Source organism: Bicyclus anynana, chromosome Z, assembly GCF_947172395.1.
Source record: "Bicyclus anynana chromosome Z, ilBicAnyn1.1, whole genome shotgun sequence".
NCBI lineage: Eukaryota > Metazoa > Arthropoda > Insecta > Lepidoptera > Nymphalidae > Bicyclus > Bicyclus anynana.
In genome coordinates this window covers 17777134-17793513 of record NC_069110.1, presented here as the reverse complement: position 1 = coordinate 17793513, position 16380 = coordinate 17777134, and the positions used below count along the sequence as shown (strand labels likewise).

Genomic DNA, 16380 nt, shown 5'->3' with positions numbered 1-16380 from the left:
CAGAAAAATAGTAACTGATTTGCTTCTCTTACTGTTTGTCTTCAGTTTAATCTACAAAAGTAATCATCATCAACCCATATTCGGTTCACACCCGAGCTCGAGTCTCTTGCCGGTTTCCTCAGGATGATTATTGAACTGTACACTGACACTAACTGACACGGGATATTTAATTTCTTAAAATGCACACAACTGAAAGTTAGAGGTGCGTGCCCCGGACCGGAGTCGAACCCACACACTCTGGAATTGGAGGCAGAGGTCATATCCACTGGGCTATCATGTATCATAGAAAACGCCCACGAGCTCGTCAGTGTAAAATTCAGATTTTCATAAATCAATTTCCCAACAGGGCTTATCTATAATGATTTTTTTTTTGTATATTTGGTAGGTCTTCCTCCCTCCCGTCCAGACAACATTTTCAATCATTTTAATATCATTGCTGTGTAGGTTTTTTATTTGAGAGAAATATACATATTACCTATATATGCCAAAACGTTTAGCGAGTCAACTATTATAGATATAAAATTGGCAATGTTACTAATTGAAAGTGGAATGACGGCCATCACATAACGTTCCCACGATCAATTCAACGCAGCAGTGCAGTAAACTGTTCGTATGAATGCACTATGGAAATGAATAAAAACTCGTACACAACAACAAACAGCGTAACACCAACAAATTGCAGGCGGCTTTCATATGCAAATGTAATCAAATAAAATTGTTGTATATTCATTTCAAAGGGAAAAAACTTCATGAAGGCTTTAATAAAACCCGTAAAATACGTGAAACGGTGCAAGTTGGCCGGCCCGTATAAACAGAACAAAGGAACTTGCATGGAAAGCGTGCAAGAGCAACAAGAGGCCACGGCGCCGAGTTTCAGCCGAGTGGCCGGTCTCGTATTGTAGAGAGCGGCCTGTAATCTGCCACGCCCAAGCGCCGAAATGAAAAATTATCCCGCTATTTTTAACAAGCGTCACTGATATACCAAACTCATAGATATTGTCATTATCAGCTTACCAAGGTGAAATTATAGGGCTTATATTATACGGCTAGTTTCCGCTTAAGTAGAAAATCATTGCTCACGAAATCACAATAAAAATACACAATGTAAACAAAGTATTGATTTTTATGAGACATTCTGGTAATATTAACTAATTAATATATGAGAAAACTAGATTGTCTGTATGTTTATAGAATTCCAAAATCTTTATTTTTTATTAAATTAAGTATAGACATAAACGCTCATTTAAATAACAAAGATATTTGTAATTTTGTTTGAATGCCCATACGAATCAAATGAGCGACGACGTCATTCTTTCGTGCCATTTAGTATGAAGCGTTTTTCAGCGATCCGTGGCAGCGTCGCTAAGTTGGTCCCTTAATCCCTGTAGCTCTGAAAGTAATTATCGCAGATACCCTGTTGCTATTACAAAATTGCTTTAGTATACGAGTTGGTACTCGTAACCTTTATACAATTTTAAAAATGTCCTCGTCCACAATGTAATATTGTTCTACGATAAATTTCTTAATATGCTGTAATTCTGTGTCTTCACAACTAAGGAACATAATAATGTATTTTATTTCACATAGAAAGATTTTTCCAAAAGTCTCAAATAGTTATACTTTTTCAAGATAGTTTAAACTGCATTCGAATACAAGACATATTAAAAATAGGAAAACAGCGCTATAGCTAAGAGCTAAAACCTTCCTTGACTATAATAACAATGAAGAAAAACTCCAACAAATCGGAGTTTTGAAATCGCCTCATTGAAACGTCTTTTTGAATCGGTTAAAGTAAAAGCTGTAAAGAAAAATAATAAACCATAAAATTATGTTGCACACTCGTACCGGTTAATCACGGTACCAAAGAACTGTATATGTAGTATGTTGTATATCAGTGAAAAACAGCGCAGTAAAACGTACAAAAATTAGAGAAAAGAGGAGGCACTTGTGCCGCGCTATTGAGTTCAAAATACGCAGGAAATTACACCGCTCGCGGCTCGCTGAGGGAATTATTTGTGAGCCAAGGATCCGGGCTGTTACGTTTTAAATAAACCAAATAGGGCAGTTAACGAGACGTCGCGTAAATGGTGCGATTTCGGAGTGCTTTTGAGTGCGCGCCTTCGGGGAAGGGGGATAAATACTTTTGACATAAATATCACCCTAGTATGATAACATACATTCGAAATTATTTATTCATCAGGACCTTAAAATTGAATACGTCGATAAAATAGTTGAAAAATTGTGTCAAGCTCATGAAAAAAAACTTCACCATCACGTAAACGAAGAGGCAATCCAGCTACTCGACGTTACGAACACAGTGAGAAGACTATAAACAGACCAAACTATTTGAGTTAGTGTTTAGTGATTAGTAATAGTGTAGTGTTAAGTGCTACATAAAAGATCACGTGAACAAAGTCACCTAAATTAAAGTCATCGTCTTATGAAAGTACCAAAATATATATAAAATAGAATTGCCTGTCTGTGATTTCAAAATAACTGTATTTTCTTAAGTCATCATTATCAGCCCATTTTAACGGCCTATACTACAGTGTCAGCGCATTCTAGTTAAAGGAAGCTTAGACCCACCACGCTGCTCCAATGCGAGTTGGTGGGCTTAGGGGGATAATGTTAAACTCATTAACGACCACTCAACATCATCATCATCAGCCGATGGACGTCCACGCCTTTTGTAGGGACTTCCAAACATCACGAACCTGAGCCGTCTGCCTTGGCCAGTTACCCAATAGATACGCTGATGGCATGGTTTATCCTTTGGGCCAAATAACTGCCAGCTCTTGGGTCACCTGACGCATGGATTTTTTTTTGTATACTCTAATAAAGGTGACTTTAAAAAAAATCATCTTTCAATATTATTGAAAATAATTGACCAAAGGACATACTTACATTTAAAAATAAATGAGTAAACAGGTAGTTAGCTATTTTAAAGGAGTATTTCAATTTAAATTACTGATTAAATTTTGATGGGCCATATATCGAATTTTCCTTAATGACGTGCTGTTATAGTTGATACTTAATTAAGGTTATTAACTGCTCTTGAATTACGTGTACAGGAAAGCTTTCATCAGGTACTTACTCTATTACGGTGGAAAAGGGTACTAGTTTAAGCCTTGAAAGCCTAACTATTTAGGGCTAAAATATAACTTTAATTAGTGTATGAACCAGTACTTTTAGAAGTCACAAAATGTTACAAATCATTCAATGGCAGTATAAATTTGAGTTATTTCGGGAAATCATCACCCAGTTATGAGCCGTGCTAGCCCTCTCGTGCAGTGGATATGACCTCTGCCTCCGATGCCGGAGGGTGTGGGTTCGAATCCAGTCCGGGGCATGCACCTCCAACTTTTCAGTCAACGGTGAGGGAAAAACATCGTGAGGAAACCTGCATACCAGAGAATTTTCTTAATTCTCTGTATGTGTGAAGTCTGCCAATCCGTATTGGGCCAGCGTGGTGGACTATTGGCCTAACCCCTCTCATTCTGAGAGGAGACTCGAACTCAGCAGTGAGCCGAATATGGGTTGATGATGATGATCACCCAGTTCGTTTCTGCTTCAATATTTTTCAAGCGGCTGAAAACTGTTTGTTTACGATAGCTTTCTTGCAATTGGCTGCTTGGGTAACTGTCAAGCTTCGCTCCGCTTCGGGTCCGCTAGTTTTACTAAGTATAACTAAACTTACTAACTTTGGGTTTCATTAGAAAGCTTACGAATAGAACCACTCAGCAAACGGTAGAGCGTGTTATACTCGGAGTATCACTGCGTCATCAAATCAGAGAAAAGGAGATCCGCAGAAGAACCAAACCAGAAACCTAGCTGACAAAGGCATAGAGGTCGAAGAACCGAATAATGCTAAGGGTCCACGACAACCCTGAATCAGAAAACGCAGTGTTGGTTAACCTTTAGCTTGTTGAACCGATACCATGAAGCGGGTAATAGGAAGCTGAATACAAGCTGCTTCTTATCGTGAGGAAGTCCTCATCATCATCAAAATCATGGCTTTTGTATAAGAGTGGACGTCCACAGGTTGACAATGATTATGAGGATGATAGAACTACAGCATTATTGATTTTCGATCAGAAATATTGCAATGACATTACAGATATGAGATTTTAAATGTATGTATGTTCTCATTTGGATAGACAAACACCCGTGCCGTCACTGTAATATAGACATTCATAATAATTTTATTATAAAAAGCCTGACTAGAAATTTTTTTTTAAACTTATATAATGTTTAATTACTTGATTTTTTCTTGCATCATGGTGAGATTTTTGATTTTCCTGGTTACAGTTTAGTTACGAACAGTTTAGTTACTTAGAGTGCTATTTAAAATACCGTTTCATTAAATTTCATTTCACAGAAGAGTGCTTATTGCATGTAACTTAAATCAATTTTCCACAATACTCGGTATCCGGGAGGTACACCCTGAATTAAACGCGCGAAGCTCCGCAATGAAACAGAAGGTCATACAAACGAAACCCCAATAAAACAGATACAGGTTAGATGCGGACCGAGTTGTTGCGGTTGGCGGTGAACGCACGTACATACGTCGTATACATTCGAGAAGCGTACATTCAATCGCTGTATCGAGGCTTTCACATCTGGGGGAATTGCGGGCTACCCCCCGGCACTATATACCAGTGCGTACATACGTCCCCTGTATACCACCCCGCTACCTCCCGGGGGAGCCTCGCGGATTAGAATTAGGTACACATCCAAACGCTTTACATCGATTATTCCCAATAGTGACTACAAACGGTATGATGAAACGCGTTGCGTCATTAGCAATTAATGTACAGTGCACACCGTTTTGTGTTTGCGGTTGTCCGGAAATAGATTTAAACAACACTCTCGGAATGGGGGTTTTCTACAACGATGTACTAGTGGACACGACAGACGTTAAGTCTATCCGGAAAGTTTACTTAATAATTATAAAACACATAGGATAATAAAACACTAAAGATGACGCTTTACATGAGATAATAACATAAAAAAAAATCATAAGAGAAAGTTCCTTCGTTGAATTGTATCGATCATTTAGTACATAGTTATTTGGGCGAAGACAAAACCAACATTTTTTTATTTTAATTCCTTTTAGCTGTCACGGCGTTATTTTATTGTATAAAGGACACAACTTTGTTTTATATATACAATGTACTGTAGATTTAGGCTAGTGAAAAAAAGAATCAGAATCGACTGATTTTGAACGGTGTGAACACAAAACACAATGGTTATTATAATTTTGGTTGTCCAACTTTTTGTTTGGACATCACGCAAAAACCACATAACAAATTGTCACAATTTGGTGCTCAATTTAAAATGTTAGTAATACATAATGTAAAATTAAAAGCTACGGTCGTGTGATTCGGTGTAATAGAACCGGAGATATGGTTATTATAGTCTGGCACGTTCGTTGATAACACTCCCATGCGGGTGACAAGGGGAAAATCTTCGCGACGTGCATCAGTCACTTTTTTTTTCATCGCTACACGCCCCCCGCCCCGTGCGGAATTGCGTGTTACGAACGAATTTGCCAAGCTATAGTGTCATACATCTAAAATGCCTCGTAGGTTCACTAGTCAGCTTTGGATTATGAGATTTTGATTTTTAGTATTTAAATCCTAGGTTTGGTTATAATTATTTATTGAGTTATTTTTAGCAAGAAGTTCCTGAACATATTCCTGGAGTGAAAGAAATGTAGCGAAATCAGACACGAAATTGCTTGTAACAGGCACAATGTTGTAAAGTTAACTTCCGTTAAGTAGCCGGTTATATTTACATTTTTACCTGAATTTACTAGGTACAGATTAGATGTAACTACGTAGATACACCACGGATCCACGGAGTTTGCAAGGCGTATTATACGTGAAAAGGGCATATTATGTACATTTATTTTCAGTAAAATTTCTTTATTCAGTAATAACATTTTTTCAGCTTCTTGTCTTGTTCTAAAGTTGCTTTAAATTATTTTAAGCATATTTTGAGACACATTATTGCAACAAACATTATTATTTTCGTGTAATTTTAAAACATCTACTTACCTACTTTACACAGAGCATATTTCTGTATTATTTTTACGGGAAAAGTTTCATTTTAAAGTACAAGAAGGACATCGCTGATATGGTTACGTCAGTATGAGATTATACGTATTTTATCAAATAAGTATGCAAACATATTCCAATGAAAAATAGCATTCCATTAATCTTTTGTACCGATGTCAGAGCGGCTAAATCCATTTCAATAATCCCAAAAGAAGTTTCCCTTGTTATCTCTATCAATTTGACAGTTGAGTCAAAGTAAAAAAAAATACATTACTTATCAAAAGATTAACGTATAAAGTATATACATTTAAAACGTTCACGGCGTCAGTTTGTCTGTTCGTCGAGGTTATCTTTATTAAAACCGACGCAAAATAAGGGGTGTTATTATTATAAATTTTACGTGTCTGTCTGTCTGTCATTTTAAGTACGGTAGCCAATTATAGAGTTCAGTCTGTGGTAGCAGGTTTCAAGGGTCCAGACCCTCCGCCGTCTTTATGAGGGGATAAAATATTGCCTATATCATTTGCTGATAAGGGAGCTTTCCATTAATGAAAGAATTTTTAAAATCGGTTTACTGGTTTAGGTACTTTGACAAATTCGCATTAGGTAATACCTATTATGCTGCTAGGTATAGCATCTCAAAAATGGTTTACTTAGTTAGATAAAATTTTGTATGTACTTGTTCTTTTTGTAAAATTAACATAATATAATTCAAACTTAAATAATAACTTCCGGAATAGATTTATTCCGGAATTTATTATTAGATTCCGGAAGAATTTTTAAAAAAATTCTTGCATGTCGCACCACCGTCTCTTAGAACTTTTTATATTTTCTAGGGAATTTGTCAAATACCTTTTTAATAATAGACCATCTATTATCATCAGAGAGAAAGTATCTCTAATATCCTGGGGATAATATGCATTTTTTAAGAAAAAATATGGTATAAAAAAGCGACCGAGCAATCTTGGTCGCCCAGATATTAAGGATTGCAATTAAACATAATATTATGAATATCCATAATGATAAACCCAAAAAAGAGTAGGAACTTATCTTTACTTCTTGTATTAGGTACCTTAATTAAAGTTAATGCTATATGATATTTAAATTAGTAACTATGTACCGGGTAGGGTATCTTATTAATTAAGGTAGGTATTCTTATAAATAATATTAATTTATTGATAAATTTTCCGATTAAAAATACACTATCTACAATATTTTAATGACCCTGTAACGATAAAATTATTTTATGAGCCAATATGCTAAATATACTTGTAAATAAATAAATATTTAGTTGAGTTCTGTGCTAAGTAACCAAATAAAACCAAAAAAAATGACAATTGTTATCTTGCTTGTATTTTAAAAACTCTTGCACTAACGGAAAGTGACATTATCAGCGAGTAATTGGCTATTATATATCTCCTTATTCTCACGGTAAGGGAAACGCGGGTGAAATAGCGGGACGTCCTCTAGTATAATTTATAATGAAGTCGCATGATTTAATTCCAAAAAGATTACCAGTAATACGGCTAATATTATCTAACTACTTATCACAGCGTATCTAAATACTAATCCCAGTGTTATAATGCAGAGTATACATGAAGTAGGAAAATTATGTAAAAAGATTTCTGAAGTAAATTTTCATAAAGGAGAAACTTATTTATTCGATTCCTATGTTGCCACAGACAGACACGTCAAACATATAGCACCCCTATTTTTGCCTCAGGGGTTAAATCTCAAGCTACCGTAAGAACAGTATCTACTTATAGAGTTAAATCTGTATTAAATAATAAATAACAAGAAAAAGCTGGTCGTTTCTTTAGCTTTTATTTTGTAAGTTACTAACGTCATTTCTCACCCACCACCGTGGAGAGTGGACTGGTTTAAATTAATTAAACGGCTTTAATAATCCCTTAAAGCGGTTGAAGTGCTGGTGAGCGAATACAGTGAATGAAGCTCGTTCAGCGTTAAGCGCTACAATTTGCGCTTCAACCGCTGTCTCCGCCGCGTAGACTTCTGAAGAGCTTATTCGTGTAAAACTAATGCGGGCGGTTTTCAGCGTCTCTGTATGTGTGGGTACGCCTTTATCTAATGCGTTAATGCGTGTGGGTCCCGCTTAATTACGTTTAATACTAGGTTAAATATAGATTTTTTAGTGTAGGTACTTAATGTATACAATTTTCATTGTAATGGTGGCTCTATTATTTGTACCTTAGCTTAACGTTTTCTAGATTTTTCGAATTAAATTATAGAAAGAAAATAACCTTATGGCATGGGATACGAGTAATTTTTTTCATAGTCATTAACAAAAAATAAATTTCCGCTTAAGTTTGTTGATGATATAAATACGTATGGAAATCCTCACTTCGTATTACTTTCAGTAGATGGCGTTAGTTTCATGATGGTACGAAGATCATTTAGCTATTGGTGATAAAATATCTATTATCATGAACGCTTAGAAAAGGCGATAAATAAATAAAAGCGTTTAGAAATAAACCACTCAAATGGGACTGTTAGTTTGCGTCGCCATACTTAACGTGACTTTTTTTTTATTTTTGAAATTCGATCGTCCGATTCACCGCGTCACCGCCGCGAACGTGGAGGCAAGATGGCGTCGCGATCGATTGCGCACGACTGGCACTTACGCCCCTTCGCCACGGCGACGCCCGTGCACCGATATTGCAACGCGGGCACCGCCCTCTGGTAAAACAACAACGAACTAACTAGCGCAATCAACTTACGGGTTTTAAGCTGATACTACACTTGAAATGTAAATTATTTTATTTTTTTTACCTGGCAAAAATAATTGTGAATGAATGAATGAATGAAATATACTTTATTGTACACCAAAAATAGTAATAACAGGCAAGAAATTAACTTAAAACTAATGTACAATTGGCGGCCTTATCGCTAATGAGCGATCTCTTCCAGACAACCAATCGAAAAAAAGATAATAAATACAAGGAATAATAAAGGAATTGTGCATTGTGCTTGTGCGGAGTGTATGAAAGAACGGAAGATTTAATTTTCAGTCACTGTGTGACATCACGTTTTTTGCCTTTCACTACTCTACTCTGATTTTTTGAGACTTTTTCGTGTCACGTACCTACCTAGGCCTACCATACCGTACCACTATTTGCCGTATTGCTAATATAAATGTTAGATTATTTTATAAAATCAGTTATTCTTAATATGACTCTATTCTGCCCTTAGATAACTTAGGTATTATTGTCACGAGGAAAGCTTTTTCAGAAATGAGTGATAAACGTCGTGTATTTATATTTTAAGAGCATCTATTCAAGTAGTAGGTATAGGTAGGTAGAATTTATGTTAGTGCAGACTACTTTATCTGTTTTTATTGTGCTCATACTAAATCAAAGCGTCTCAACACCGCACCAACAAACGGTTTCACCGTCGCAAATTTCATTCGCATCACGTCCGAAGCCGCGGAATTTTCACCCGATAATGAACTCTACTGCACAGGTGTAGAGTATCAAGTTGCTGTGTATGTGGTAAAATTCAACGCGGACCATTTTTTAACTATTTTCACGCGGAACCTATTTATTGGGCCCTTCAGGCCGCGCCTTTGTCATGTCGCCGAGAAAATCGAACTCAGGTAAGCTCAGCCTAGGGGAGCGGTTTTGCCACAATTACGCTTAGAATGCGGATGCAAATAGGGCCGTGCGCCTTCGAAACGGCTCCCGATGCGCGCTCTCTCCACCACCGGTTATCTATTGCCGCAAATAAAACGCCTGTTTCCAATCGGGGCGTTTTATTGAATTGGAACTCTCGTATTTTTTGCCAAAGCCAAATGTTTGTTAAATTTATAAAGGGTTGTTCGCTGGCTTCGGTATTTTCATTTGATCGCTTTTTGCGGCGCAAATATTTTGACGGTCGTCCCCAAAATCATTCATCAGCTAAATTGTACCGGACGTACATCCGTATCGTTGTGAAAGTTGCGGACCGATCCATACAGAAATTTGTGCGTGCTGACCTCTGCGTTTGCGAATGTTGTAAAGGCCAGAAGCGTGTTATCCCCTAGGTGTGTGGATAAAGTTCCGTTTGTTAACAGATACGGAGCGGGGTACGATCTAGCAGCCAGGCGGAAAAACGCGACGCGCGAGTCCACCGCAACACTAAAGGCGTGGCTCAACGAGCACAAGAAGAACCCGTACCCGACCAAGGGGGAGAAGATAATGTTGGCCATCATCACCAAGATGACGCTGACGCAGGTGTCCACGTGGTTCGCGAACGCGCGCCGGCGGCTCAAGAAGGAGAACAAGATGACCTGGGAGCCCAAGAACAAGACAGACGACGACGACGACACCATGCTGTCCGACGAGGAGAAAGACGACGACAAATTAAAACCAAACAAAGGTTCGTTGAGTTCCATCTTTCCCAACATCCGACAGTCAATTTGGTAGCGGCTTCCCTGACGGATATATCGGCTATTGACCGCCGATCACCGCCGCGAATTGATTGTCGAATGTTGATACAGTTCCATACATTCTCTGCGCGCTCTCTAATGTGACATGTACCGCTGTGCGAAATGTTGTCTATAACTTGTGTTTCATGATGCGTTTGCGAATTCCAATGTTCATAATGTAACGTCTTTGGTTGTGTGGTGTTCGTAGACAGAGCTGAACGCTTGGAAATTGGTTTAATTTTGTCGGTGCATAAATCGTCGAGTGAATTGGCATAACCTGGTTGAGGGCCGGAGGGTGTTCGGGTCCTGAGAGGCCGCGGGGGACGCGGAGGGCGCAGGAGGCGTGCGGCGGCGCGGGGGCGGCGGGGAGGGTGGTCTCAGGCGTGTAACTGTGCGTAACCGCTCCTCGCTCCCGGATTTCCTATTTGTAGTAAAGTGGGCGGCGCTCACCCAGACTTCGTGCATCGGTTCTTCCGCACAGAGTCGCGGGGCCAAGGAGCGCGTCTAGGAAGTGTTTACACGAGGAGCTGGATCATTCGTTCGGTAGGTATATAGTTCAAACTGATTACGCACGTGTTCCAAACGACGCACTTTCTCTGATAATATGAGGATAGTGTGCGCGTTTCTTTATTCTTTTTAAAAGAAAATTTTCTTTTTACTTTCCCGTTCAACTAAGTGATAACGATAAGTCTGTGCTAGTAGTTGTTACGACAAACAGTCCAACGGACGAAGATCGAAACTTTTTGACTCATAAAAGCTTACAGTTTCGAAGTATTAAAGTTTAGAATGAAAAAACAATGTACGATTTTGTATCTAAAATAAAATTAAAAGGGGAAATTGATAATAAATAATATAGAGCTTTTTAGAACAAATAAAATAAAATAGCTATTCTAAGTTAATAGTTTCATTTCTTGTAAAATTTTCATACCGGATGTCGTGAGCTCAAAGTGGGCTCACGATAGTTTCTTCTTCTGATTCCGTGAGCATAATACGAACTCATATTACTTCTTAATTTACTTCAGCTAACCTGTTGGGACTTGTGGGGTGATAAGATAGCTTTGTATGAGGACTGTGAGTGACATTGTTATGGAGGCAACAGTATGCCCGAAGCTTTACCTCACCAACCTGCCTCATGTCGTGTTCTCGCCAAAGGATTTGTCGCCTTTTATGTGAATCGTAAGCGTAAGTAACGTTTTACAAGATTTTACAATGCGTATAACGATTGTGCGCGGGTTCTACGAGCAATATATCGAGTTCACACACGTGCTTCAATAGACCAATGCAACCTGCAATAGCCGGACTTACCTAATTTCATAAAGGCTGGAAGTTTTATAGCACAGTTCGTATTCACGTATAAACCAGACCAGCCCCTGTAGCCAAGTGGAACGTCGATTCTCTTTCTACGATCGCAAACGCTAAGAAAACTAGAAAAATGTATGAGAATTGCATTATTTCACTCATTGTAAGAAATGGAATGTATTGTTGATTAAAGGTAGAATTTCTTTTTGTTGTTTTTTGATTATGTAATTAGTCATTTCATATCCATTGATATATTATAATGAGTCTAATATTCCTAGGGGCTGTACAGTGAAAAAAAAAATTAAAGCCTCAATAGCTCCACGAGAAAGCGCTGTGAGATCGCGGTGGATTTACTAGAAAGTCCTGGGTACGATCCCCTGCTAACCCGATTGAGGTTTTCTTAATTCATCCAGGTCTGGCTGGTGGGAGGCTTCGGCCGTGGCTAGTTGCCACCCTACCGACAAAGAGGTTCCGCCAAGCGATTTAGCGTTTAGGTACGGTGTCGTGTAGAAACCGAAAAAGGTGTGGATTTTCATCCTCCTCCTAACAAATTAGCCCGCTTCTATCTTAGACTGCATCATCACGTATCATCAGGTAATTGTAGTCAATGGTTAACTTGTAAATAAAAAAACAACCTCTCTTCTATAAGGAGGGAGGCCTGCCCCCTTAGCCAAGTGGCACGTCGATTCTCTTTCAACGATCGCTAACGCTTCATTTGCTATCGACAGGTCACACGATCAGGATCTGTCATTCCCATATATTTTTTTAGTTTTCGAAGCGTTTGCGATCGTAGAAAGAGAATCGACATGCCAGTTAGTTAGGCGGCTGGCCTGTAGCAGGATGTTACCATAGACATAATGGTGATTAGACTAGGAGCCGTGATAGCCCAGTGGATACTACCTCTGCCTTCGATTCCGAAGGGTGTGGGTTCAAATCCGGTACGGGGCATGCACCTCCAACTTTCTAGTTGTGTGCATTTTAAGAAATTAAATATCACGTGTCTCAATCGGTGAAGGAAAACATCGTGAGGAAACCTGCATACCAGAATTATCTTAATTCTTTTTGTGTGTGAAGTCTGCCAATCCGCATTGGGCCAGCGTGGTGGACTATTGGCCTTACCCCTCTCATTCTGAGAGGAGACTCGAGCTCAGCAGTGAGCCGAATATGGGTTGATGACGACGAGACTAGGAGCGGGGGGATGGGACCTTTAGTCATCTCAAGAATGTCAGGTCGGTGGAAAGTATGTTCTCGCATTTACACCAAAGTCGAATTTCTTAGGTATTACGCAGGCGTTTTTTTTGTCGGCGTGTGTTTTTATTGGGAGGCTGGACGCCGGGGGCGTCACGGCTAACAGCCGCCGTGTGCCGGTTTAATGAAGTCCACTTTTGCGTAGAAGGGTCCTTGCTGCAAGCCCGGGGTTATAAAACGTACATAATAACACCAGTGTCGATATTGATGGAGACGCGAACGTTTGGCTTACTGGATACGCCGTTTTGTTGGACGAAAAGCCAAATTCTTTTATTTTTTTTTTGTTGTTTTCTTAAATTAATCAATACATTCGTCTTACATAATGTGATTGTAGGGAATTGCTTAAATAATAAATTGAAATTGACATTCATGCAGTACGTAGATCAATAAACAGTAATATTTTTTATTTATTGTATAAGTTCATTTTCATAATAATAATTCAAAATAAAAATAAATTTTAATTACAATAGCAACAAATAATTATCATATAAAGTCTTATACAAGAAAAAATATGCATTTTTTTTTATTTTGTGAGACTGTCTGTCTGTCTGTCACTTAACTTCAAGTGAGATAGCAAACAGTTATTCCAGGTTTTCTCAAAGTGTCGGCTCCACGAATCCCTGTTAAAATTTCCAAGTGAAGGCGAACCCCTTACTAACTAAAGGAATAAGAAAAAGGTAAATTAGACTGTTGAAGAAAATAAGATTTTTATTTGAATAAAAGGTAGCATAAAGTACCGAAAGAAATGTCTTGTAATATTAATGTGATGGGTGTGCTTGTCGCAAATGGATTCAATGTTTAGAGTAATTTTGGACAATTTTAACCTTAATTCTGACTTGGTATCAGTTACGTAAATCTTGTCGCGAGCCCCCTGCCGCCGAATGGCGAACCAACTCGCGTCCCCACTTTGAGAAACCTCAAACTATTCAATAAAACAATTTAGTACCTACACTAATGCATACAATAATGCTGACTTAAATAAGTTTATCAGTTTTAGCGTAGACTTGAAGCAATAAAAAGTAATAAGTACGAGCCCAGCGCTCATACTTAATTAATTTATTTATGAATATTATTCGTAATTAAACTAAGACAGATGCAATAAAGCCTGCAATAGATGCTCGGTTGTACTATTTAACATAGTACCTAACTGTTAGTAACATGCATACAAACTTGTTTTCTAATTTATTTGCTAACGAGCAACCCGCCTCGACTACAGACCGGTGCAAGGGAGTAATGAGATTTACGAATATATGTGTACAATATTCTCACGTTTCTTCGTCGCCATCATCATATCAGCCGATGGGCGTTCACTGCAGGGCATAACAATCCTGAGCTATTTGCATCCAGCGAATCCCTGTGACTCGCTTGATGTCATCAGTCCGGCCAACATTGCGAATCACCAACTTTTTTTTAATAAACTACTGGGCCAGTCCTCTGTGCTCGTGCTCAAATCCATCACTATATTTTAAAGCCGATTAAGGGGGTTTAGGTTTACTTCAATTATCACTAACAGATGTTAGTGCCTAATAGAGAACAGAAATGTCAGTTTTCTGTGCTGCCCGAGGCATAGGTGTATGACATCACCAGCTTTTGATCTAAATAGGTAGGTACTGCTACTAAGAATTTCTCGAAAACTTCGGATCTCTTCGGAGAATTTTCTGGAAACTGCAGACTACTACAGAGGATTTGTTAAAAGCTCCGGACTGCTACGCAGAACTTCATGAAAACTCCAAATTTCTACGAAGTTGGCGGTACGTCTTTGCCGGTAGGGTGGTAACTAGCCACGGCCGAAGCTTCCCACCAGCCAGACCTGGACAAATTAAGAAAATCTCAATCTGCCCAGCCGGGGATCGAACCCAGGACCTCCGTCTTGTAAATCCACCGCGCATACCACTGCGCCACGGAGGCCATCAAAAAATCTAATAACTTTGGATCCTAAGATCTAAAGTCAAATGTAATAATTTAAATAAATAAGAAGCGCTAATATACACATTATCGTATTATTTTCACATTTATATATTGTCATAAAAGTCTTAAGAATGACCGAATAAAAATCCTCATATTTATTACAATGTTTAGGTCACTTCTTGCATAGATCCGCACAGGATTTTAGAGGCAGAATGTGCCTCGCAGGCACGTGCGAGCAACGCCGCTGCATTAATAGGGTTAACTTTTGTTTGAGGCCACTTGAGTAATGCGCTTTGAACCCCAAACGTATGTCGAAGTAATGGTAATAATGTAACAACTATAATACTCACAGCGTCAAAGCTCCTTAGTTAAAGAATTGGACTCAAATCCAATATAAATCCGGGATTCGATTCTCACCTGTTGAAAATTGTCCAGTATCCACGTTAAGTAGGGGAAAAGAGCAAATTGTTTAATGAAAAAAACAGGTACCTACTAGGTAATAAAAATAATATTCATTTTATTCATGAAAATTTCTAATATTGGCCTTACTTAGCCTATTGGTTTTCTATGATCTGTGGTTGGCCTAGTCACACATTAAGTGCTCAAACAAGGTGCGGAACCCACGGAAACGCTCTCAGATGTTCCTTAACAATACGTCTCTCTAGCCCTAGGATTCCGCATTCGCACAAAGTCTCTACCGGCAAAGACGTACCGTCAATTTGCGTTTCGGTACGAAGCCGTGTAAAAACCTAAAACGAAGTACCTATAGGTTGAATAATATTACACCTCTCCCATGTAAGCCAGCTTACATTTTAGACTGCACTTAAAATCAGGCTAAATCGCAGGAGCTGACTTTATAACATAAAAATTGATCTGACTTCAAAGACGTATTTCAATTATTTTGATTATAGCACAAAATTACTAAACCGATATTTATAAAAATGAAATGAACACATCCAAATCAATATGGAAGTATATTCTTTCAAACAAAAATAGAATTTTCAAAATTGTTTAATAAATGGCGAAGTTATGAGGTAAGAAATATTAAAAACAAAAATAAACACACGCTTCAAATTGAGAACCTCCTCCTTTTTTGAAGTCAGTGAATAAAAGAAATAAAACTTGTGAGACAAGCCAACACACATTATGCTAATAAATAAATAGCATTAACCTTATCTCGTGCTCATAAGTCCTAAAGCACACAACATAACAGCTAATCTTAATCCTGTATTATTACCGCGGTTCCCATAGACTTAACTGAGTTAACGCCTAACCAAACAAGACCGTAACAATTCTTTTAACTATCAATGTTCGCAACCCATATATCATTTTAAGTCGCCAATAATAAGGGCCCCTATAGACTGAGAACTTGGTTGCACGCTCGGCTACGGCGATTATCATCATCTATTACTTCTATATTAATATTATAAAGGTAAAGTTTGT

General features: G+C 38.3%; 1 protein-coding gene across 2 annotated transcripts in view; it reads left to right on the top strand.

The window, feature by feature from the left end:
* Positions 1–16380, top strand: part of LOC112045732 (homeobox protein araucan) — a 180508-nt gene that overhangs the window by 145035 nt on the left and 19093 nt on the right. For both annotated transcript variants that reach the window (XM_024082034.2, XM_024082035.2), the window contains exon 4: positions 10129–10433. In XM_024082034.2, the coding sequence (XP_023937802.1) occupies positions 10129–10433 (305 nt within the window). The remainder of the gene's footprint in view (positions 1–10128; positions 10434–16380) is intronic.